Source organism: Neophocaena asiaeorientalis, unplaced genomic scaffold (genome assembly GCF_003031525.2).
Source record: "Neophocaena asiaeorientalis asiaeorientalis breed wild unplaced genomic scaffold, Neophocaena_asiaeorientalis_V1.1 scaffold448, whole genome shotgun sequence".
Lineage (NCBI taxonomy): Eukaryota > Metazoa > Chordata > Mammalia > Artiodactyla > Phocoenidae > Neophocaena > Neophocaena asiaeorientalis.
Window position 1 is genome coordinate 232496 of NW_020174920.1, and position 27533 is coordinate 260028.

The 27533-nt window shown below is 35.4% G+C and overlaps 1 protein-coding gene across 1 annotated transcript in view; it reads left to right on the plus strand.

The window, feature by feature from the left end:
• Positions 1-27533, plus strand: part of DMD (dystrophin) — a 1279715-nt gene that overhangs the window by 84978 nt on the left and 1167204 nt on the right. Inside the window, exons 14-15 of the mRNA XM_024760455.1 lie at positions 6930-7124; positions 27432-27527. Of these exons, the coding sequence (XP_024616223.1) occupies positions 6930-7124; positions 27432-27527 (291 nt within the window). The remainder of the gene's footprint in view (positions 1-6929; positions 7125-27431; positions 27528-27533) is intronic.

Genomic DNA, 27533 nt, shown 5'->3' on the forward strand with positions numbered 1-27533 from the left:
TTTCCTCATTCTATCCTCCAGGTCTCTTATCTTTTTAGTTATGATTTCAGTGTCTTTCTATTCTTCTCTGTGTTGTGGTATACTTCCTCTGGTTGATCATTTAGAACCCACATTTTTTTTTTTTTTTTAGCAATTACCATTGTCTTTCCCCAAATCATCTATTGAATTTTCTAAAACCAGGCATCAGGCTTTCTGTATTTTAATGTTATCTTTTTCATGCTTCTCACTTTGTTTTTTATTAAATCTCTCTCTGTTTCTTCTAGTATATTTCTTGCATGGACTCAGCTTTGTTTCCTTTCTTCAATCCCTTGTGTCTCCTGAAATGGCCTATGTTCTTTTTCTTGTGCTTAAATTAAAGGGTGTGAAAGCTCTTAGCATAAATGTAAGTCAGGTTTGAGGGTTATACTATGTAGTGATGATTGAGAAGTAACAAAGATAATGGCATTTTTTTTTCTGTTGAAGAATGGCTTAACAAGCCAGAACCTCCCAGAATAAATATGTGTGGTGAAGCATCTTGATCTCAAGAATAAGAAGTGGGGGTTAAAGCTGTCCTCAGCCATTTAGTACAGCCACTGTCCAGTAGTGCCTATATGAAGCAAAACAGCAGCTTCTTACTCCTTCCCGGGCCCAATAGATCCTCTTAAATCAATTGTCTCCTACAAATTACCCCATATACACATCTGGAAATCACCAGATCCATAGTTTTCATCCCAGACTGTGCCAGAGATCATCTATCTTTCAAAGACTACTAGTTCATGATCTTTTTCCACCTACACCTCTTTTTCTGTTGAGTCCTTGATGCACATATTCTTCTAGATTCTAGTAGTCACTGTTATTTTGAAGGTTGTGTCTACTTAACAGTGAGGGAGACAGAAAACATGTGTGTATGAGGTGATTTTCCTATCTCAACATTTCCATTTTGTTTGTATGTACACACACATGCATACATATACATACATGCATGAATTAATAGCTTTCAACAGATTAATCATGCATGTATAATTCCTATACTTTGTAATAGGTGCTTTCATAAAGTAACTTCGTCAGAGTTGATGAGGTTACGTAAAGATTGAGGCTATTGTATATGAAAACAAAATGTTAGCAGTTCAGTAAAATCAATCTGCTGTAGTATAATGACAAATTGACTGAATTTTAAGCGTTTGACATCTTAAGTTGGATTTACTAGCCAGTCTAGATCACCTTCTTGAGGAAAACTATCAATCTATTGATAGAAAAGCTACAACAAATATTCTCTGATAAATGTAATGCTAGTGTTAAACTTTATCATAAATATTTTAGCTTTTGCATTATTGACTTTTTCTATTATAAAAAATGAATACCATGTCATATTTTTAATCTTATTAGCAACTAAAATTTTATTTGTATTTCCTTTTAAATAATTTAGATTTACATTTGAATAGTCCCATGTGGGCAAGGACTACCATATTGAACAGTACAGTTATAGGCTTTTTCACTATCACATTTCTAATAAAGAAAAAGCCTCATTCAGAAACAGGATTATGGCACATGCACATTCAGATATAATTACTTAGTTGCCACATTAAATAATATAGACATAAATGCCGGCCTGATTTTCTGAGATGCTTGAGGAGTGTAGCATAGAAATTAATACTATTGGAAGTCTGTTCTGCAAAGTCTACTCAAAGTGGAAGATCCACAGGACAATTGAAATTAAGTGATATAATGAGGTGACATATATTTGCAGAAGTTAAAGTAATTCCATACTTATTTTTTCTTGTGTTAATTTTGTTTTCACATCAAATTCATTATATGTGTGTTCATTTTCACATGTGCACATATGAAAAAATTCCTATGCCGGGTATTCCCAAGCTGGTATCAGGATAGCTTGCTATTAAACGAATATATACTGGATATATAAATTAAAAGTTTTATGTGGACACTTTGGGAAGAGTTAGAAAGGATAAAAAAATTTCTTGACTGCAAGCCTTCTCAGACACTTCAATTTGCTAATAAGCATTGTGGGCCTCCGTAAAGAGGCTACAATTAATATCTGCTAAAATTATCTGTATAACAGTACTTCAAATAATGGCTTTTTTGTTGTTCACATATAATGAGTTACATTAAAATCTGAGAGACAGTTGAAGAGCCAGACACATGTGTGTAACAGCATTTAGCTTGTGTGCATTAAGTTGGAAAAAATGTTGTATAGTTAAATCAGAAATGCCTTTTAAATCTGTACCAATGAAGATTACATTATGAAATGAAGAAAATATTCCTGTTTGAATTCTGGGAATTCCAAAATGGAAATTATGTTATAGCTGTAGATCCCAGGAGTTCTAGCCAAATATTTATTTTAAAAAATTATCCTTTTAAGTTGATAGTTTCTTCATTTATTCAACAATTTTTTTGAATACCTATTATAGGCTAGGTACTATGCATGAATCTTTGCTGCATTCATTTTACATTGTAAGGTACCTAGGGTATATAACCTTATCTGTTTAATTGTCATGTTATTTTACTGGTAACTTCTTATGGGATAGGCCATATATGTTGGTGCTGATGTGTTGGTGCTTTCCTTGGTAGGAATCAAAGGCTTTTCCTTTCGTTTCTCTCACAGGCCATACTTAGTGACTAGAATTCTACCAAGTTACTACTTTATGTTAATGTATTGAAAATCCATATTAAAATGCAAATGTTATCCTGTGAAGGATAATACTTTAAACCACTATAAGCCATTAGCACATTATCAAGATTCAGTTTATCAGTTTAACTAGATGGTAATTTAGCTTGGCCCTGAGGAATTAAGTAAATTGGATGATGTGGAAGGGAAGAATCAACATAAGGCAGATCATTGAACAGGTGCATCCATACCCTTTATACAAAACACTACACATACCTGGCCTCCTGGAAGTAGGTTGTTCTTAAAGACTAAACATCCAGCTCCACCTGATTATCTCTTCCCTGCCAGCTTGTCTGGTACCAAAAATTCATTCTAATTTTAGAAAATAAATAATATAAAGGGTGACTTTCTGCAATATTTTATACTGATTATTTTATGTATTTATTGTGTTTTATTCTTTTTGAACCAAAGGGGTAAATTATAAGCTTAATACAGTTTGTTGATGAACTACTTCATGATCATTCTAGGATTGATCCTCCCCTTTTTTTTGTTACATAACTTCACATAGGCAGTTTTCTAGATGATGCAGTGAAGAGGGATGGAAATTCCTGAGAGAAGATGCTCTCTTGTCACTGTTTTCTTCATCTAAGATCATAACCGATTCATGTGATCTCATTAGGCTGATTATTTAAGGTCATTCTGCACAGTGACTTAATTAAAAGCACGCAAAGCCAAGTACTGTCAGAACGCTAGTATTGCCATGCCATTTATGTGTATCCAAAACTGTGAACAGGAAAGACTAAACCCCTACCTATCTCAGCTGTGTCATATTCTTGTTTATCGTATGTCATATAATTTGAGTCTTTTTTCTGTCTATGGATTAATGCAGTATTCTTTTTGCCAAATTTGATTATTTGATTTGCCTTTTTAGGTTATAATTTCTATAAATGATCAAAGAGAAATAAATACAAATAGCTTAACTGTCCATCTTATTAGAAGGAAACTTAATGTTTTTCTCTGAAGACTTTTGAGACTAGGAGAGAAAGCTACCTGTCTTAGATAACTTAAGTCTTTCCCATTACCATATTATTTATGACCCATCAGAACCCACATAAAAGCCTGTAATCCTATTTGGGATTTATATACCATTGCATTATTATTTTAAATAATTTGTAATAATTAAGAATGCCATTTTGGAGAAAGATAAGATATAAATTAGCAGATTTTCATATGATAGCTCACTTTAAATTATTGATAAATAATCTTGTATTATTTTGAAGATTTGACATATCTTTGTCTTTATTAACACTAATGAAATTAAAAAAAAAATTGTTCCATCACTGCATTACTTTTTTGTCCAGGTATTTGGCTAATTTTTGTTAGTTAGACTTTGAATGTGTTGACCTATTTTCTATATACGACATTTATGTTAGATACATCGGTATTTTAAAAAAGAATATCTCATAATGATATGGCATATAGTGCATTTTTCTTCTTGAGTATTTTGACCTCATAACTCATAAATGAGGCAGTAACCACAACTCATTTGAAACTTTTATAGTGAGGAGAGAGAAGTCCTTTAAATCGTGGAGGAAAACATTTTGTTTTAAAAACTTAGATATAATGCCTCATTTGTTTCAAAACAGGATTGCTTTTATTTCATGCAGTTATGTGGCTCTTCAAGAATCAAATTTTAAGTAATAAAAAGAAAGTGATAACTGAAGTTTTAGAGAAACAGAAGTTTATTAAAAACTTTATGAGTGATGCCTATGCCTACTTACAGAGCTCAAAATTTGAAGCCAGTTTTCATCTCAACTGTAGGTATTACAAATCATAGTTTTGTCCCATAATAATCCTTTCTAAATTTCAATTGAGCTTTCAATTTGTTAATAAAAATAGGTACTTTTGGGCTTTTTTCCACATCTCTTGAGTTTCATTCCCAGAAAATGAGGATAGTGTATTCTTTTGGGTATATATCATTAGAAATGAATATGAACAGAGAGGAATAAAATGAAATAGTATGGCTACAGCACTTCCATGCTAATGATGCATGAATATCTCTAATGATATAAGGTGGTAAAGAACATTAACAAAAGCAAGTCGATTTTCAAAAGGTTAGACAGGATTTGTACACATCAGCATTCAGAAGGATATAATTATTCAAGGCAGAGTTAATGAAATTCAAATGAAAAGGCAAAATCTGAATATGAGTGCATGGATTTTGCATAAAGAAGAGAAAATGAACATGATACTTCCAATTACACTGATTTTTTAATAACTGTCTGAAATTTTTATTAAACCCAACTGAAAGGCATTCAGTAGATATAGTTTATTCATTATAGACCTGCATGACTGTGTCAAAAGGACTGATATATTTTAAGGGGTATATAGTAACCTAGATCTCCAAATACCTGAGTGTCTCAGTTTACTTTTTGACAGCTTATTATAATATATGAAAATTATGATACATTTCTCTGTATTAAAAATTATTGTATCTATTAGAACTTTATAATAAATGAAAATATTCAAAATTTATAAAGCTGAACTTTCTAGAAAATGAGTTGACAGTTTCCCAATGGTATCAAAGACTTATTTTGAAATATTCCATTTCTCATAAAAGTTCACAGGATCATCCCTTAGCTTGCCTTATTCACCTGGTATGCACCATTTCTCCTATCTGTGATGACTAGATACTATGTATCAAGAGAATAGAAGGAATGAAATCCTCCAACTCTAGCCCAAAATTCTAATATTATTTTAAATGTAAAATTAGAAGTACATGTAGATTACCATTCCATTGATCATGAAGAAATAGGTGTCATGTATTTGGTCAAGGTATACACACTAAACGAAACTTTGTTAAAAGGTATAATTGTGTGATATAAGTTAATCTGTGTAATTCTATGAATTTGTAGTATCATAAGTAGATGAGACATCTAAATTAGAATTCTTTTGTTTTTATATTATCTAAGAAGTGAGTACAAGAATCCTGGACCTGAATGACCAAAATGAAAGCATAAATGGACCAGCTTATATTTTAACTCATCTTTGTGTAGCTTCAGTCTGGGATCCTAAACACCATTTAATTACATTACTGCAAAAATGAGGATGGTCTCATCTTAAAGGCTGTGCAGTAATAAATGGCTGTGTTAGCATGCTTATCATCAGAACTCCCCAAGAGACCCTGCCACTGAAACCCTCACCTGACCCCATCACCAGGCAGATGGCAGTTCATCAATTCAAAACAAAGTTACTGGAAAACTAATTTCAATTACAAGAGTTTTGCTGCTTATAGTATAGACAGAAGAGAGCAGAGGTCATTTATCTTTCTGAATTTGCACTCCAAATAGTATTTATTCCTTGTTCTTATAAGGAATAGGGAAAGCGGCACTCCTGACCAAGTCCAAACAGACTCTGAGCCCCAGATGCCCATCAGTCCTAACACTTGAATGGCAGATAGGAAAGTGTAGATGCAGGAGGAGAAGCTGGTGCTCCCTTAGATCTTCAGGCTTTCAGGAGCTCTTATTAAAGTGTAAATTTCATCCTCAGTCCTACTTATCTAGTACCTTAATAAGCAGTTTAACTTAGCAAGAATCTAGCATCAAAGAGAGGAGCTGACAGGGCGATCAGCTCGGTGCTCTGTGACCACCTAGAGGGGTGGACTAGGGAGGGTGGGAGGGAGAGGCAAGAGGGAGGAGATATGGGGATATATGTATATGTATAGCTGATTCACTTTGTTATAAAGCAGAAACTAACACACCATTGTAAAGCAATCATACTCCAATAAAGATGTTAAAAAAAAAAACCAAAGAGACAGCTGATGTCAGGAATTTGGAGGAGAAGGTGCTTAATAGAAAGCTAGCTACCAACCAAAACCACTTTGTCCCTCTTGTACCTCAGTCAAGATTAGGGGAAAAAGTATAGGAAAGGTTCCTTTTGGTATGAATATCATAGATGTAGACCCCTCACATCCCACCCCATACTTAGTTTTCCAGAAAGCTTAGAATTACATTTTTAAATCCAGTTGTTAAATGTATTCTTTTCTTAGGGTAAAACTACCCCTCTCATGACCTTACGGCTCTTGGTCTTTCAATCTTATATTCATGGTGCTAATGTTTGTGTATCTCTTATTATAAAATGCTTCTAACACGTTTTGGAAGAGAGGATATGTAAATAATAAATAACCTTTTTACTAGACTTATCATCATGCATTTTGATCCACTTTCCAGCCCTCTGTCAGCTATAATCTGGAATCTATATGAATTCAATAGAGGTCTTTTCAATATTAGGAAGCTAAAAGAATTGTTCTTTTGTATATCTATACCAGCACACTGTCCATGAAGAATCAGTGATGGTGATGACTGAAGAAATGCCTTTGGAAATTTCTTATGTGCCTTCTACTTACCTGACTGAGATTACTCATGTCTCACAAGCCCTATCAGAAGTGGAACAACTTCTCAATGCTCCTGACCTCTGTGCTAAAGATTTTGAAGATCTCTTCAAACAAGAGGAGTCTCTGAAGGTAAAAGCAAAGCACTTTCATTCAGATTTTACAAGGTCATCATATTGATCATTTGCTGTACCAGAACATTTTACTTAAATGTATACCGTGAAGACATTCTGACTTAACACATGGAAATCTTAAAATACTTTACAAGATGGTTAGCTTTAGAAATCTAGTGTAGAAAGAGAAACATAAAATTGAATAGGTATTTTATAATATTTAATGTTAAGAGACTTCCTAAAACAAAGGAACGCACTAAAATAATGGTTTCTTATACATTCAGGGCAGAAAGGACTCTCCAAAAAACAAGCTTTGCTAGACAAACAGTTTACTCCCAACTGATACATTACTTGTCTTTCTTTTCCCATAAAAGGGGAAATTAAATGAGGTTTTAAATTATATCTTTTGTATACAGTTTTAATTTTCTATTTCCACTTATAATATTCACATTCAATTTCAAATTAGTGTCAGTATCAGTACCACAACATATGGTATCTAATTGAATAGAAAGCAATAAAATACTTTATTGAAAATCACCAGGCAAAAGCCTCCAACCAAATCCAGCTTTTATTCAAATCACCAACTATAAGTTTATGAATTCTGATAAGACAAAACATGATGAAGAAGTAGGGTTTGAATTTTAGAGGGAAGTGTCTGAAGATAAATAAATGTAGCATCAAGAAAATGTGCATAATAATGTGTGTCTCAACATAATTTTTGTGATCATACATTTCACACTCAAAATGAAAGATAATAGTATAGCCAGAGCTTGGTATTTGCCGAAGCAAATAGCATAAGATTATAGACAGAAGATAAGTTTGCTCTCAGCAGCACCTATTAGCTAAAGTATTTTATACTCTAAATGAATGTCTTGGGATCTCATTCCATATCACATATTTGCATAACTATACAAATAGATAAAGGCATTTGTCTTAGAAATCAGAGTAGCAATATCTCGAGTGACTTGAGTTTAATGTCTTACATCATATCAAATAAGCTACAAAATTATACACTAAAATAGAGTAAGGGATGCATGGATCTCTGGAACTACATCATTTTGGTATGGTGCTATTTCTTATTCTCTTTGAAGTAAAAGTCAAATGACTCATGGGTACAGTGAAGAAACGAAAGTCAATTGATGAAGGAGACATGCCAGCATGCCTGTCATAATTCACATTAACTAATTTCTCATGACAGCACAGTTTGTAAGTTCATCATTGTCATTCGATATGTAAATCACTGCTAATGAGCTAATATTCATTCCTTTCCATGTTCATGGACATATAGGTCAGGAGAGCAGTAACCCTAAACTTATTAAGTTGCCAATTGAATATCTTTGTCTTCATACCTCTTACCCTGGCACACTCAGAATGATGGGCCCCTGGCTGCAATCATAGCTAATAATTTTGTTCTTTCAGATATATTTAATAATATTAAAGCTGACACCAATTACAATGGTATTGATTACTGTGGTTTGTAAAAAAAAGTATTATCACAGTTTTAATTTAATTGGTTATTGAGTCCTCATTAGATGGAGTTTGGGGCATAATTCCATCTCACTCCCAGCATATCTCCTGCAGCAAGCAAATGGGCTTCCTACCTCTATGAGCTTTTTGAAGGGAGATAGTTTTGATCTCAGTCTTTTCAATGAATATGTACTTTCTCTTAAAGGCATTCATCATTGTCATTATCTAGTAGTAAAAATAGAAAAGCAGTGCATAAACTGTACAGCTGCTGGTTGAGAAGGTTTGAAATTAATTTGTGGTTGATTTTATCCCTGACAGATTTGCATGAATCAAATTACAGAACTGTAGTAGGTATTGCTGTGGTTTAACATACATATTTTTAAGTATAATAAAACACAAATAATGTGCAATAAGTTAAAATAATTACTTTCTGAACAAAATATAAATAATATAGCACATATGATTTCCATAGATGTATTGAATTCAAAAGCTACCTAATCATTTTGACAAGAACTAACCAGATAAACACGTATTTACATTGTAAATTTGCATTTAATAGTTAATGCATTAGCTAAGGCATACCTAGCGATGAATGAGAAACACACACAAAAGTAATATTTATCCTTATATCAAAGCCAATATTATCAATTAGTTGCTTAATTAGGCCTTAGTTGCTCAGGGATTGGCATGGATAAAGGTGAATTATTAGGACAAAAATAAGAGCATGGGTTAGAATAAGGATGACAACTATGCTTTATCTTTTGCAATAAGGAGGATCAATTTGTATATAGGGCTTAGGTACTCGATAACTTGTATTAACTAATTGATCCTCCCCGTAACTCTATGAAATATCTAAAATTATTATCCCCATTTTATAGATGAAGAAACTGAAGAAATATTAAGTAAAATAACTTGACAGAGTTGACACAGCTCGTATCGGTTGAGCAAGGATTTGCACCCAAGCCAAGTAGATTTAATCTCTGAGCTGTTAACCCCTATACTGTACCACCTTTCATGCAGTGGTTTCAAGGGTACTATGTTGAGCATAGCAAGGGTGAATTTGGGTGAAACATGGTAGAATACCGAGGACTGGCATGGCCAGTTCATAGGAAAACATGGCCTGAGTTCTAATTCTCACTGAATCTATGCCAGTTCGAAAAGATTCCATAAAAGGAAGCAAGCAACTTTCATGTGCTTGTTGGCATTATCCTTAGTGAAATTAGTCACACAGAAAAAGAAAAATATTGTATGTTATTGCTTATATGTGGAATCTAAAAAACAAGACAAATGAATGTAACAAAACAGAAGCAGACTCACAGATATAGAGAACAAACTAGTGAGTGGTTACCAGTGAGGAGAGGGAAGGGGGGAGGGACAGGATAGGGGTAGGGGATTAAAGGGTACAAACTACTAGATATAAATAAGCTACAAGGATATATTGTACAGTACAGGAAATATAGCCAATATTTTATAATAACTTTAAATGAAATATATTCTATAAAAATATTGAATCACTATGTTATACATCTGAAACTATTATAATATTGTAAATCAACTATACTTCAGCAAGAGAAAAAGGGAGGGAGGGAGGGAGAAAGGAGGAAAGGAAATAGAGAAGGAGAAAAGGAAGGCAGGAAGAGGAAAAGAAAGGGAAGAAAAGAAAGAAGTCAGACATGCATCATTTCAGTTGTCTCATCTAAACTGATGATATTAAAGATTCTAAACTGATGATATTAAAGATGCTCTGGTTGAGGTGGATAAAATGTTTTGTGTCTTTAGTAGCCAGGGTGGGTGACAAGAAGTGTAGACAAATGGAGAAAACTCACAGATGTTGACAGGACGGTTGGGCCCAATGTAGAGCTTAGATAAGATCAAGAAGTAAAGGCAGCCTTTGTTCAACCTCAGCAGCACTGGGGAGAGCTTGTTGTAGCTGAAAAAGCCAAAGATCATAAAGCAAAAGTCGTTCAGTCTTCTTTGACTGGTTCAGCTTTTATGCAGGACCTTTGAGACCTAAAAGGAATTATTAGGACAAGGCAATAATGTAAGGAGTGAGGGAGGATTCATTCATTCAAACATCTTTATTAAGCACTTCGTATATACCAGGCATTGCTCTAAGTGCTTAAAAAGCAGTAAACAAAACCGATGGACTCCGCCCTCATACAGCTTTTGTTAAAGCAGAGGGAGACAGAATATAAGCAAACAAATGGTGGACCGTCATAAAGACTACCATTCATTCTGAGCGAGATAGGAGCCGTTGTAGGTTTTTGAGAAGATGACTGATGTGATAGGATTTATGCTTTAAAAAGATCACACTGGCTGCCCCACTGAGAGTAGAACTGTAGGGGATCAAGGGTAAAAACAAGGAGGACAGTTGAAGAACGGATGCCAGTGGCTTGGGCTAGGGTGGTAAGGAGAGATTTTCAGATTTTGGAAATGTTTTCAGAGAGAAGATAGAAGATTTATTTCTGTGTTCACCAGAAACTTGAGCCATGGGTATATAAAAGCCCATTCTCAGCAGATTTGGGGCTCAGGAGAATTTAGGTGTCCTGTGAACTTGGTAGAAAGATCACTTGAGAAATGTAAGATTTCTTTCTTCTCATTGATAACTTTGCCTTCGGTACTCCACTCTTGCTGTGAAGCACGGGCAAAAGTGCTGGCGACGGAGATCTTATCACTCTGGTCAAAATCTTTCTCCTTTGGAATCTATTTCATCACATTTAAGCACAAATTTAATAATGTCAGTCACTTGAATGAAGACAAAACTAATGCCGTGAGCAAGCTGACTGGTTTTCTATTCTGGTATTAGGAAAGTTAGATAATAGAAGGTACTGTATAGACAAATCTGAACAAAATATCTGAAGGTAAATAAAATAATTAATGTTTCTGTGTACATTGTAATACAGGGCCATGCTAGATAAAGGGTTAGATTTTTCACCAGTTTAATACTATTCCAACAAAAGAATATTGTAATTATTCTAAATTAAATAATCATGGAGCATATAAAGTAGCAAGGCAAAATTTGTTTACAAATGCTTTTTGAATTCTACTTAAACTTTATAATCAAATAGTTTGGTGCATGGAAAAATATGAGTTTTATTAATATGTTACCACATTGTAAGAACTGATATTTTGGACTATAACATTTGGAATAATGTAATCATTTCATGATTTCTCTGAGAAAAATCAAGTTTTTCTTTTTAAATTTTAATTTAATTTTTATTTTATATTGGAGTATAGTTGATTTATGATGTTGTGTTAGTTTCAGGTATACAGCAAAGTGATTCAGTTATACATATACATATATCCATTCTTTTTCAGGTTCTGTTCCCACACAGGTTATTAGAGAATATTGAGTAGAGTTCCCTATGCTATACCATAGGTCCTTGTTGATTACCTATTTTATATATAGTAGCATGTATATGTTCATCCCAAACTCCTAATTTATCCCTTCCCCCCACCTTTCCTCTTTGGTAATTGTGAAAGTCTGTGACTTGAAGCGGGTGAGTCTGTTTCTGTTTTGTAAATAAGTTCATTTGTATCATTTTTTTAGTTTCCACATATAAGCGATATCATATGATATTTGTCTTTTCTCTGTCTGACTTACTTCACTTAGTGTGATAATCTCTAGGTCCATCCATGTTGCTGCAAATGGCATTATTTCGTTCTTTTTTTATGGCTGAGTAATATTCCATTGTATATATGTACCACATCTTCTTTATCTGTTCCTCTCTCGATGGACATTTAGGTTGCTTCCACGTTTTAGCTATTTAAATAGTGCTGCAATAAACATTGGGGTGCATGTATCTTTCCAGATTATGGTTTTCTCCAGATATATGCCCTGGAGTGGGATTGCTAGATCATATGGTAGTACTATTTTTAGTTTTTTAAGGAGCCTTCATACTGTTCTCCATAGTGGTTGTAACAATTTACCTTCCCAACAACAGTGTAAGAGGGTTCCCTTTTCTCCACACCTTCTCCAGCTTTTATTGCTTCTAGATTTTTGATGATGGCTATTCTGACTGGTGTGAGGTGATATCTCATTGTGGTTTTGATTTGCATTTCTCTAATAATTAGTGATGTTGAGCAGCTTTTCATGTGCTTCTTGGCCATCTGTATGTCTTCTTTGGAAAAATGTCTATTTGGATCTTCTGCCCATTTTTTTGATTGGGTTGTTTGTTTGTTTGTTTTTATATTGAGCTGCATGAGCTGTTTGTATATTTTGGAGATTAATCCCTTGTCATTCGCTTCGTTTGCAAATATTTTCTCCCATTCTGTGGATTGTCTTTTCGTTTTGTTTATGGTTTCCTTTGCTGTGCAAAAGCTTTTAAGTTTAATTAGGTCCCATTTGTTACAATTTGTTAGTTTTCATTACTCTAGGAGGTGGATCCAAAAAGATATTGCTGCAATTTACACCAAAGAGTGTTCTGCATATGTTTTCCTCTAAGAATTTTGTAGTATCTAGTCTTATGTTTAGGTCTTTAATGCATTTTGAGTTTATTTTTGTGTATGGTGTTGGACAATGTTTAAGCTTTTCAACTAGCACATTTATTCAGCTATAAATATATTTGCTTTTTTCAATTGCTTTTATGATTTGGGATTTATTTGATTTGCTATTTATTTTATTTGCTTGATTGATTTGCTATTTATATTTGTGAAGTACTTTACAAATATTAATCTATTTGCTATAATTGAAATCATACTTAAATCATTAATATAGTACCTCAATTTTCACTTCTCTTATAGTGAAGATATTATAGATATTTACTGCATTATAATTCATATTTATATGTACTTTGATAGTTTCCCTTTATGTTTTCTACATGTCTCTCTTTTATAGGAAATTATTCATTCTTTTCTCCCAGCCATTTTTTTATCAGGCCCATCAGTTGTCCTACTTCGATCCCCATGCTGCAGTTTACTCCCATCTTTGCTAAAATGTACTTTAAGGACTCACTCCGCCTCCTTCCATTCTCCTAGCAAGACTATTTTGATAATTCGCGTCCTATAAATTCTGGAAGTCAGAAACTTCCATGTTAAAACTTACAATTCATGATGCTGGTTGAAATTTTGTGGTTGCAATTAAGTTGTGTGGAGGTTTTCCTTTTATTCATGAACTATTCAAGCTGTTCTTTGACCAATTATGATGTCATTGTTTTTGATCTGTGATATATAATTACTGATTGGTTACTTATGTAAGGACAGTGCATCATCCTATGGAGAATGTTTCCACCAAAGTATATAGTTGTATTTAGGAAATAATTTTGACATGTGGCCATAAACAATGCAGGGGAAAAAAAATCGAAAGGACACCTTACCATAGAGCCACTAAATATAACTTTAAAAAATTTTCTTTAGAAGCTCAGAAAAAAATAATAAGTACTTTAATGCCTTTTGATTGAACACCCTTCCCAATTTGATGTGTCATTAATGTAGTGCCTGGTAACTAGATGAGGCATAAAGTGGATAAGAATTAGATTTATATAGGATGTTGCCTTCATCTGTCAGATAAAGACAAATTCCAGAGAGTGAAAATGAACTGGAGTTTGAGTCTTTGGTGCTCCAATTTCTCTTTCTCAGGTTTGAGATAGATCTACTCCCCAATGGCTGCTGTCACAACAGCTACTAATGGGTTTCTCTAATCCTTTTTTCCTCAGAAATGAAAGTTGTGTGCTCCTCTGTTAGCCAAGTTACAAAGGGTGTCAAGGCATTTTTGTTAACTAAAACTGCCTAAAGCTATTATTTCCGCCTTCTTAAAATGTGAAAGCAATCATGCAGGATTTTATAACTCTTAAAACACATATACGTGCATTTAAGTGTATGTGTATCCATTTAACTGCAGAGCTACATTTATTAAGATGGTGATACTGAGTCAGCAACAGCAAAAGATACAATTTTTACCGTTTGCAGTGGTTTGCAAATGAGCCACATACTCCTTTTGACTTTTTCCCTCTGGTGACCAACATCCATCATACACATAACCACTAGGAAGAAAAAAATATCTTGTTTGTGTTGTTCACCACTATATCTCCAACTCCTAGGACGGTACCTACCACAAATAGGCACTCAGTGGACATCTGTTGAATGAATGGATGACAGTCTGGTAAATCCAGGTATGAAGTCTGCGATTGAAGAGGACAGAACAATGCTAATCTAGTAGCTCCAAGAATAAAAACTGATTTTTTTAATTTAAAAAGGAAACAAAATTAGTCTCTTTTACATTATATCCAAACTCATTGAATTAAATCATCCATATGTATGAATTCTAACAAACTAAGCATATATACCAGCATGGAGAAATTTGCTCTAGGTTTGTAAACACTGAATTTTTTTTTTTTTTTAACACTGAATTTTAAACCAATCATTTATGGAAGTGTGTGGCAAGAAACCCACAAATAATTAAAATATTAGTAATATTTTTCCCAATCACTTGGCTTGCATTATATGGTTACGGCAAAAAATAGGCTAGAGTGGTTGGCAAGGCACTGGATTTGAACATGAAAGTCTTAAATTTAGACACCGAATCTGACTCTTAATAGTTGTGTCCTGGGCAAGTCACATAAAATTTCTATGTCTCAGTGTTTTTAACTTTGAAATTAGATCAATGATAATACCTGTCCCAGCCTACTCAGCAGTAATATTGTGAGGATAAAGTGAAATCATGTAGGATTATCTAGAAAAATTCTTGTAAAAAATGTATAATTATATAAATTTCCAATTTTGCAAAACCCGTATTACTTCATCATATATCCAAAGTCTTAAAAATTATTGTAAATTAAATTTCCATGTAAATAATCCTGCAAACAAATTGCCTTTAAGAATGTGGTGAGGGCTTCCCTGGTGGCACAGTGGTTAAGAATCTGCCTGCCAATGTAGGGGACATGGGTTTGAGCCCTGGTCCGGGAAGATCCCACATGCTGCGGAGCAACTAAGCCCGTGTGCCACAACTACTGACCCTGCGCTCTAGAGCCCGCGAGCCACAACTACTGAGCTCACATGCCACAACTACTGAAGCCCGCGTGCCTAGAGCCCGTGCTCCGCAACAAGAGAAGCCACTGCAATGAGAAGCCCGCGCGCAACAACAAAGACCCAACACAGCCAAAAATAAATAAATAAATTTTTAAAAATGTGGTGAAACATAAAATTGCATACTTAAATGTAAAAAAAACTTTAAGTAAAATGTTAATAATAGCATAAAATATACATAAAGTTATTTCCAGATTTGGCAAGTAGCCTAAAGGTTAAAAAAAAAAGTTTAAAGTTAAAAAAAAAGTAAAAGAAGAGAATGCACATAGGCCAAAAAACATTTGCTTTTGACAAAAACTTTGGTTAGAGAATCTTACTTACTTTCAGTCATATTTACTGTATTTCCAAAGCTAAGTATTACTTATTCAGGGGTAAAAATTTTCATTCTTCTATTAATTTTAGGTGCCAAATGAATAGCTCATTTTTTAGTATTTCTCTTGAGGATGCAGGCTCTAAATTGTTCCATGTTTCCATGTTCCATGGCTTTTACCAAGAATAGGATGCTATTTTTTAGTTTGTTGTTGTCATTATTGTTTTATGTGGAGTTTTATTTTTCATTGAAATATGTTGAATTCATTTTTTTTCCTAATTCTATGTCAGTAATTTAGAATCCTTTGTTCTGAGTTCAGAACCATGACTTAAACTATTTAAAAGCATTGAAGCTCTAAGTGAAGGATATTTTAATCAATAGTGTTTTTTTTTCCCTTGGAATTATGAGACTTATTTTTGTTATTTATTTTGTTGTTTTTCTTTTGCCATTTAAAAAAGCTGATCTGTATCAATTTTCTTGCTTAAAATGGTAGTCATGAGCATGTTGATACTTTAATAACATTCAGTTGAATCTTATGAATTGGCATTATGTGGGTCAAAATGTTCAAACATTGGCAATTGCATATAGTTCAATCTAATACAATGACTTTTACCCGTCTGCTTGTTTCTGAATCCTAATGCATGTAATTAAACAGTCAAGGAAAAAATCAAGAACTATGTATTGTAAATCACTTTAATTAATGAATACCAACCACTACAAATTTCCAAATTGAGTTTTCCAAACCTGAGGCAAAAGGATGTTCTCACCATTAGGAAAATCTCTGGGCTTTCCAAAAAGATAAAGAAAGGAGGAAGAGTGTTAAGATCCCTATCCTAACAAAACATGTTGTTAACATGTTTTGTTTTGTCGTTTGTTGGTTTTCTTAAATTTGTGCGTTTAGGTTCAGAACAATTACATGAAACAGTGGTTTTGCTTTTCTATCCCAAATGTAAAGCGCTGTGATAGAAAGCATGTTCTCCCAGTGTAAACAGCGTTAATCATTTATAAAATGGGCAAAATATTACCAAATATGTTTCCTTTTTTTCCCAAAATAGTGTACTGTCATTTGTATTAATTTGTACAGACTTAATTACATTCAGTTGTGTATAGTAGTTATCTGTAAACTTGCTTGATCACACATGCTAGATTTTCCATTCTTTATCAGAATAATAAGATGCTCATGATTGTATATTTAAATAGGATAAAATAGTATAAAGTGAAAAGAAGAAAGAAAAGCATCCTGTCCACATTTTTCAATCCCATTCCTCAGTGGTAATCAGTTTTTCAGGTCTCCCTGGATTACTGTATTGCCGTAGAATTTTTCTTCATAAAATCTATCTGCCCCTCCTTTGCTCAGTTACACAAGACTTAAAAGCATGTCCTGGTTCTAAAATAGTTGGAAACATAGAATACCGTATATCTAATTTTGAATGATGAGAAAAGCATTTGCTTCTACACAATTCTCCTTTGCTATGTGCAAGAGCCGATTTTTCTATCAAGATTTTTTTGTAAAATGATTTTGACAATTTGCACAACATAATGCAAAATGTGCCTATCACAGAAGGATTTATGAAATCATTTTTCCTTTAGTTGGTGCTGGTGGCTAGGATTGTTGTCTTTGGGGAACAGTTGGAACAGTGAAGTGCAGGTTTTGCAGGTTTCTTTTTGTTCTCATTGGTGCTCTGTGACATCTGGGGAACTAGGCATAATTCTAAATGAAGGACTTTGTCTGTTGTTAGGTATCTGAGGTACTGTGAGGTAACCATGGAGAAACTTGGCCAGGAAATACAGATGGACTGTTATTCCACTATTTACTCTAACAGCTAAATAACCAGTAAAAGTAAAATAGAATAAACAGGGAGATGACTGAAGCACGCACAACATCTGTTCAGGCCCGAATGCATGTCTGCAACAGTTCAAGAACAATGTAACAAACCTTAAAGGTTCAGTGGTTCCATTCAAATTGATTTTCATAAACAAGTTAAGATTCAGAGCTTCAACTCAACTTTTCACTTCAAATTAACACATATGTATTGAGCCTCGAATACTGTGTTTAACTCTCTAAAAGAGAAATAGAAGATGTGATCCCTGGGCTCTGGTAATTTGTAACATTAATTGAATACACATGTCAGAGTTACACAAACAAGTTAGAAAGTAATAAAAGTAAAAGAGACATAATATAGACAATATACATAGTATAAGGCATGCGTGTAACTGAATTTGTGAAGAGGAGAAAGCAATGTAGAAAGCAGAAACTGGGAATAATTTTATAGAAGATAAAGCCTTTGAAATATTCATGCTTTGACTATAAGTGGCATTGGGCTACTACTGATTTATTATGTGCCAGGACCCATTCTAAATTCTTTACTTGTGGTAGCTTGTATGGTCACCACAGCAACCCTATTAGGAAAGCACTGTTATTATACCCATATTCAGAACTATCCAAGCTGGAGATGATGGTTTGGATCAGAGTGGCGGGGGGTTTAAGTTCTGAATACATTCTCAAGGTAGAGCCCATAGGATTTGGTGGCCACTTGCGTGTGGGTTGGTAGAGAGAGGATTCAAGGATAACACTAAGAATTTTGGCATGAACAACTGGGACAGTGGAGCTGCCATTAACTGTATCATGCGGAAAACGGCAGGAGTATCAGGTTAGGGTGCAAGGTTGAGTGTAAGTTTAGTTTTGATGTGTTAAGTCTAAGATGTTTATTACACATCCATGTGGATATCAAGAGACATATTGGATATACTGGATATATATAAGTCAAAGTTCAGGAGATCATCTCAATTAGAGATATAAATTTCGGAGTCATTCTTTAGTTCTTCTTCCACACTTGCTCGCAAAATATGGGTTTTTCTGATGTTCCTTTCCCAGCCCTCTTTCCTCTAACCCCGCCTCTGTGGACAATCTCAGCCACTCCCACAATCTAAATATCACCTTGATACAACTGGATCTTATTGGTGGAGTTGGAAAACAGGATAGGCAAGATGTCAAGATGGTTCTATAGATTCACTAATAGTGTCCAATAGTGGGCATCAGCAGATGTAGGGAATCAGCCATTGAATGATCGACTCGGCTAAAAGCTACAGCAAAGTGCTTGTGAGCTAACAGAAAAAGGACTTTGTCTTTCCGGCTCACTGTCGTATCCCCAGTACCTAGACTGTATCTGGCACATGGTAGGTTTTCAACAGATATTTGTTGCGTTAATGAATGAAGACAGAGCTATAGCTCTCAGAGAAATGGAGAGAAACCTGAGGCCTAGCAGAACTTGGTAGGGCTACAGAGACCAGGGCTGTGTGGTGAAGGCTATGCTTAACAGTACTGAATGGTACAGAGGTGGGAGAAGATGTGATGAAGAAGCTTTTAGTGAACCAAATAGAAATTTTCTTCAAGAAGTAAATATGTATAACTGATTCACTTTGTTATATAGCAGAAACTCACACACCATTGTAAAGCAATTATACTTCAATAAAGATGTAAAAAAAGAAGAAGTAAATATGGTTTAAAAAAATGTGAATTATAGGTGTTTAAAGCCATCTGCTCCCATGAGTCATTTTGGGACATAAAAGCTGAAGAATCACTAGAAAGCAATTTTACAGTTTTTAAATGAAATTCAATATACTTCAAGCCAGAATATAATTGAAATATGGAAGTCAGTTTTGGGGGAAAATACACTTAGACAATTTCATATTATCTTATATTTTAGCTTATTTTGTTATATATCTGAAACTATATTGTTTCAATTTTAAGATAGCTTTTCTTTTCTTATGGAAACACTTTTACTAAGCGAACACTTGCAAAATTTGAAGTAAATATTTTATAAATAATTTCTAAATATTTTGTTACAAACTTTAAAATAGAAGACAGAATTTCAGATTAAAGTTTGTATACACATCATATGATCGACCTATTATTTCAAATCTTACCTCAGTAAGAGTTTTAAACTTAGGAACCTGTGTTTGAGCTTGCTTCTTGGTATAAAACAGGACTAAGGCTACCTATAAGTTATAGATTACAGAGAAGGCACAATAGCAATATGCTATTTTAAATAGCACTTTTAGAAACAGAAATCATATAGGCACTTTCCAGAGTAATTATAAAACAACTTGCAATAAGAAAAGACATTAAAAATTCACTAAGTTCTTGTTTAAGTTTATTTTCATCAGAAGTGATTAATAATACATTCAATTTATCAGATATCACTGTCTCCTACTCCAGCCCTGCTCACTTTCTACAGTATCTAATTTGACATTCATATAAATAGATTTACCATTTAGGTGGGTAAAGGCATGCTCTATAGTGGAACATTCTGACAGCAAGTGAGTAGTTGTTGCTTTACATTAAAAGGAAGAAAAACTGAGCAGCAGAAATATGTCCCTTATGATAGAGAACAGAGCCTAGTTAAGAGTTACTTGAGACCTTTATCTCAGCCTGATTAGTTGGCAAACAGGTGCCTTGTTTGGTTCCCTAGATCAATTGTCTGTAGTCTTAGTTTCTCTTTTTTAGCTCATTAAAGACACTTATTACATAATACTTGAATCAACAAAGTACTTATAGTTTCAAATTGTTTGTGTTATGAATCCCCTTAAAAAACTGATTCTTTTCTTAAAGGGAAACCCACATTTCTAAATATTATTTATCTCAAAGCTGAGGCCTATATTACTATGACTGTGTTATCAATGAGCTCTTCTTTAAACAACAGGCTTTTCACCTCTAAATGTGAGTTAAAGCAGTATAGTTCATAGTCTTCTGTTTTCCCTTTTTGTACATATCTGGACTTCATCTTTCAGTTGTGAAAGTTGCTTCACTATCGAAATGTTCTCAATTAAAAGTGTATAGGGCTTCCCTGGTGGCGCAGTGGTTGAGAGTCCGCCTGCCGTTGCAGGGGACACGGGTTCGTGCCCGGGTCTGGAGGATCCCACATGCCACGGAGCGGCTGGGCCCGTGAGCCATGGCCACTGAGCCTGTGCGTCCGGAGCCTGTGCTCCGCAACGGGAGAGGCAAGAGTGGAAAGGATGCTGTTTTGAAATATCAAGGACTTAAATTATATAGACTCATGTATGCGTGCCTTCCAGAAATTGAAGTTTCCATTTCCAGGAAGAGTGACTGACAAATAAACATCTCACAGAATTGAAATGGGGAGTGGGGAGGTCATTTCATAGGTGCATGTCAGCATCAGGAAGGAAGTTGACTAAAAAGTGTGTGCTTCCTCATTTTGCCATCATATTTTCGGGTAAGGTAAGGAACTATTTCAGGGAGAGAAGTGGAAATAATATACTCTGTAGTGATCCTATGGATTTTTCTATCACCATAGCAACTACAGTGACTATGGTTTCATTTTCAGAGGGTCAGAAACTATAAAGATCACTTATTTCTAGACAAACTAAAATAGTAAAAAGCTATAAAAGATCTCATCTCTGACTTTAAACTATGGAAACTGCTACAGAATTTTCTTTGGTGCATATACCATTTTTCTGTGTGCAATGCCTCAGGGACAAGAGTATGTGTAGGGACTTTAAAAAGGATTTCCTGGACTCCAGCCAATTTTGACAGCATTCTCTGAGAATGCACCAAGGAGCTATTATCTAGGTATCCAGGGAGTATGACATCTCCTGCCCCAGTTTTTGCTTTTTGCTTTTCTCATTTAAGATAGAAAGTTTTCTTGCCTTTACAGCATGCTGCCCAGAATTGCTAAAACTGTTCATAACTTGATTCTGAGCAATTCCATCACTCTCCAGAGAACTGGGAACTCTCCAGAGATTTGGATTAAAATCAGGAAGCTTTGCAAACTCAAATCATCAGAGAGAGACTATATATTCTCTCACACACACCCCACATGAAAGCCATGAATGGATTACTTTTAGACCAGTGGGGAAGATCCTCCTTCCCTTCTCTTGAATTTTACCCCTTTAGGAAATTACAGCTATTCATTTTAAGTGTTTGGGCTCCCAACACACGGACAAATGGGGCTGGTTGCCCCAGTGTGAATTTCAGTAATCAGCATGTCAGTCAGCTGGATGCTTGGTATCAAGTGGAGCACTTGTCAGAGTTCTGGAATTTTGCCCTTGGGCTGGCAGCCACGTTAACATGGAGTCCGTGACTCACGTCAACAGAATTTGAGCCAGTGCAAGCACTGGCAAAGGTCATTTTGTCAGGCTGTCCAGGTCAGCAGAGTTAACAGAAGCAGAAAAGAAGTCATGTTGGTGCACCTGATCTAATCCAGCTAGTGGGGTAGCCCTAAATATTCCACCCAAGACTCTAGTCTCAGAGCCATCAGGAGATGGTAATGAAATTTTGCCAGGTGGATAAAAGAAAGAACGAATATAAGAGGTTTGCTTGAGTGAAGGCACTTCTAGGACATTGATAACATATACAAGATCCATTCTGTCTTTTTAAAAAATGTTGTTATATTCTCAGTTTTGTTTTTATTAGTAGTAAACTTTTCCTCCATAAAGAAGTGTCTTATGTCAAATAAAGCAAACCATAGTGTAGTACTAAGCTATTTTCAATTTTGTAGTGAAAGAGGTTGACAATGGAAGACAGTCTTCTCTGTCCAGATTTACATTTCCATACTTTCAATATTCTGAGATTGCTCTTGATAAGATCACCAGTCACCTCCTAAATATCCACAGTTGACTTTTTACTCCTGTTCCTAGATGCATTTGACTTGCTGGTGGCTCCCTCCCTCCCTCCTTCCTGATATTCGTTCTCCCTTTAGTTTTAAAATATTTTACTCTTCTGGTTCTTCTCCAAGGTCTGATGAGATCTACTCTTCGGTCATATTCATCTCCAACCTCGACCTCTGCTTTCCACAAAGGGTCATCGTTAGGCAAATTTTCTTCTCACGCTTTCACTCTAACCAAAGTTTCTGACCAATTTGACCATCTCTCCTGTAATGAAACAACACCTACTACATTCCACTGACTAGCAATTCTGTAACACTGGCAGAAGACAATTTTAACCTGCATTTCTCCAGATAAGGAATCTCACAGGATATTTCTGTGTTGGCATGCCTTCCTTTCTCTCACATGGTAATACTTGTTAGATACATATTCTGACCACAGAGTTAAATTGAGTTGCTTAACAAAAAAATAATGAAACCTTCTAATCGCAAGGTGTTCATGGACTTGAAGGCAACACCTTGGAATTTTATAAACAATCTCTCTCTCTCTGTCTTTCTCTCTCTCTGAAATTCACTCACATCACCCATAACCATTGTGTCTAGCTGATTTGAAGCCCTGGGAACACAGCTGCTTTCCTCAGGGTCCCATTGTAAGCATTGACTTTTGCCCCTTACAACCGACATTATCTATATCCTCACAAGATTCTATAGCTTAATCTTCCCCCAAGACAAGTCCTCATGCACCACAGTCATAAAGTCTTAGAATGAGGCAGGAAAGCTCCCTAAGATCTACCCATGACTTCTCTCCTGCTGCCCAATGGAGTTTGCTTCAGAGCCAGCCTTCTGGGAAGCTGCAGGCTTAGCAACAGGCACCCCCTATCTAGCCTAGTCTCCATCTCACACATGGTTGAACCACCCCAATTTTGCCTGCAAGTCAGCAAATATGTTCATTTTATTGATACCTGTTAAGTTTTTATATTTATACAGTTCACCCTTGAACAACATGGGTTTGAACTTCATGGATCCACTTACATGTGGATATTTTTCCACAGTAAATACTACAGTGCTATACAATCCATGGTTGGGTGAATCCGCAGGTGTGGAGGAACCACAGATGTGGAGGGCCAACTGTAAATTATACACAGATTAACCCTCATTTTATTCAAGGGTCAACTGTATTTATTTATCCTGACAGGAAGCATGTGATCTCTGGGTCAGAGAACATCTCACTAATTACTCAAATCCCCATGAGACGTGCAGTGAGGGCCAGATGTACAAGAGAGAAACCCCAACATTATAAACATTAGAACTTACGTAAAGGATTTGGCACATCTGATAGAGACAGACAGACAGACATGGAGGGACTTGGGTGGGTGAGGGGAGAGCGAGGCGGGAAGAGAGAGACAGAGAGAGACCTTTGCTCTGGAATGTAAATACATCCTCTCCAGAGAGAGGGGAAGGTCTAGGTCTGTTATCCTCAGAATGTAAGTTGGAATGTAAGCAAAGGGATCCAAGAAGGATAAGCTTCTAAGTCTCCCTGGAAAAATGCACTAATCTAAACACCGAGGTATGTTTGCTATTCAATTATCCTCTAACCCAGATGCCAATGTTCTTTGCTCAGAAAGGCCAGACCGTGTGGAAATGTGAGAATACGTATGGCCCAACGATATTTGCCATCTCATTCATATTCTCAAAGTCTGTTGCCAACTGCCTATTGAATGTCTATTGTCTGACAACCCAAAGGCTTCATAATATGTGTCCAGAAGGAAATCATCTGTTACACACACACACACACACACACACAAACACAAATACAAATGCATGTGCACACAGAACCTGTTCATCCATCTGAAATCCTTTTACTCAGATATCAGTATTCATCCGGATGCTCAGGCCAGAAACCTGGGAGTTATTCAAGTCTTTCCTCTTCTTCACCCAACAAACAGTCACTGAGTTCTGCCAAGTTTCCTTCCTAAACAAGTTTCTCAATTCAACTCAATTATGAAGGACAACTAGATATTTGATTACATTAATAACACTTTAAAGTTTTTAGATGTAGGATATGGTATTATGTGTACTTTCCTTGAAAACAATTCACGTATATTGGAAACATGCTGAAGTATTTATGGATAATATATCAATTTGTTTCAAAATAATCCAGTTGAGGAGGTGAATGGGTGGAAATATAATGAAACAAAATTGTCCATGGTTTCATAAGTGTTGGCACTGGATAATGGGCTCATGGGGGCTGTTTGTACTATTTTCCTTTTCTGCTTTTGTGTATATTTGAAATTAATACACACACACACACACACACATGCACACACACACGTCATGGTTCCCCACTGTCTACTGAATTACATGCAGTATTTTAAAGCACATTATTAATCATCTCCAGCCTCTGTTTTCTGACCCATCTTCCCTGATCCTGTACATTTCTGAAATGTCAGTCATATACGGCTACTCATGTTCCCTGTCATTGCATGTGTATTACCTACCAAGTATGATGTCCTTTTCACTTCAACTACTCAGCTGTGTCTACCCCAAATTGCACTTCCTTTATGAGCCCTTTCCTTGGCTTGTGACCATATATGATATATGATTCATTCCTTTTCTGAACTTTGAGAAAAGATTTGGTACCACTTAGACCATTCATCAAATAATTTCTCATCATTTAACTGGGACTTCTAAACTATAATTGTTTCCTTCAGTTTCCAAACCACATCCTCCCTTACTACCTCAATGAGATCAATTTAAAACTTCTTCGAAACAAATAAAACTGTGCTTCACCTACCTCTGCTTTCTCTGTATTGGTCCTTGTACAGGAAAGAGCTCAGTAAATGTTTACTCAATTGACTTGTCTTTGACAATTCAGATGAGCAAAATAACCAAATTCACATTTGTAAGACTAGACAAATATGTAAGTTTTTAGCATTTTTTGAACATTAATATTTTAAAAGATTTTTATTACTTAATGGCATTGTGCATTTTCCCCTTAAATATAATCTAGACTTTAAAATTATGGAGTTAAATTTTGAGATACTTTCACTTATTCAACACAAATGCACTGGGTACCTACCATGTGCCAGGCACAGGTTTGAGCTCTGGAAACCCAATATAGAGCAAGACAGATAACATCCCTGCACTCATAGGATCTAATCTAGTGATGCAGAGAAACTAGTAGTTGTATAATTTCATGTTAGTCATAAGTGCCATGAAGAAAAATGAACAATACAGGGAATACAGAGCAGTTGGCGCTGCTACTTAAAATGGAACAGTAGATAAGGCTTTTCTGAGATGAGAAAGAAGTGAGGAAAACAGCCATATAAGTGTCTTGGAGGGAAAGAGTATTTTTGGCAATAAGGAAAAAATAAGATTATAATGTCAGGCAGTGTACAGCCAAGCTATGTAGAGATTTGTAGGCCATGATAAAGACTATGGGTTGGGAATTCCCTGGCGGTCCACTGGTTAGGACTTGTCGCTTCCACTGCTGGGCGTGGGTTCAATCCCTAGTTGGGGAACTAAGATCTCACGAGTCGGGCATCTGGGCCAAAAAAAAAAAAAAACTATGGGTCTGATGAGGAGCCATTGGAGGGTTATGAGAAGAGAATTAATATGATTTGATTTATGTTTTATAAGAATTTCTTTGGCTGTTGTGTGGAGAATTGACTGGGAGAGGGGCAAGACTGGAAGCAGGAGGATCATTTAGGTAGCTATTGTGATAATCTAGGTGAGATATAAGGATAACATATCATCAGAGCAATAGCAAGGGAGATAATGAGAAGTGGTCAAATTCTGGACATGTTCTAGAAGTAGAGCCAACAAGATTGTCCAACAATTTGAATACTGGAGATTAAAAAAGAGAGACCAAGGATGATTCCAAGGTTGTCAGCCTGAATAACTATCAATTGATATGTCATTTACCAAAGGAGAGAAAACCATGGGAAGAGAAAGATACGGGGATGCAGTTCAGAATGTGGTTATGCTAAGGTTGAGATGCTCATGAGACATCCAAGTGTCAAGAAAGTACCTAGATTTGTGAGTCTGGATTTCAGAGTTGAGGTCAGGGCTGGAGATGTAAGTTTGAGAGTCATTGTCACATAGAGATTATTTACAGTCATGGGACCAAATAAGAGGTAATATAGATAGAGAAGGAAAGGTGTCAGAACTGAGCTAGAGCACTCCAATATTAAGAGATTAGTAAGATGGGAAGGATTCTGTAAAGCAGACTGAGAAGCAGTGGACAAGAAGGTGGAGGAAAAACCAGAAAAATTCAGGTTACAGAAGTCAAATGAAGATAGAGTTTTAAGATGGAGGGAGTGAGTGATCAGCTGTATCAAGAGGAGGACTGTGAATTATCCATTGAAGTTGGGCATGTTGAAATCACTGGGCTTCAAGGCTAATGACTTTTAAAAGTCAATAGATTGGTGTGAGATGATATCTCATGGTAGTTTTGATTTGCATTTCTCTAATGATTAATGATGTTGAGCATTCTTTCATGTGTTTGTTGGCAGTCTGTATATCTTCTTTGGAGAAATGTCTATTTAGGTCTTCTGCCCATTTTTGGATTGGGTTGTTTGTTTTTTTGTTATTGAGCTGCATGAGCTGCTTGTAAATTTTGGAGACTAATCCAGTCAGAATGGCCATCATCAAAAAATCTAGAAACAATAAATGCTGGAGAGGGTGTGGAGAAAAGGGAACACTCTTGCACTGCTGGTGGGAATGTGAATTGGTTCAGCCACTATGGAGAACAGTATGGAGGTTCCTTAAAAAACTACAAATAGAACTAATAGATTAAAAATGCGAGGCCATTAGTTACTTTGGGGGTTGATAAATTTCCTTTCTTCTGTTTCCATAGACAGCTGAATCATTTTTGACTTGCTTTGAAATTTCAATATTACAGAATATAAAAGACAGCCTGCAACAAATCTCAGGTCGGATTGACGTTATTCACAATAAGAAGGCGGCAGCGTTGCAAAGTGCCACACCGGTGGAAAAGGCGAGG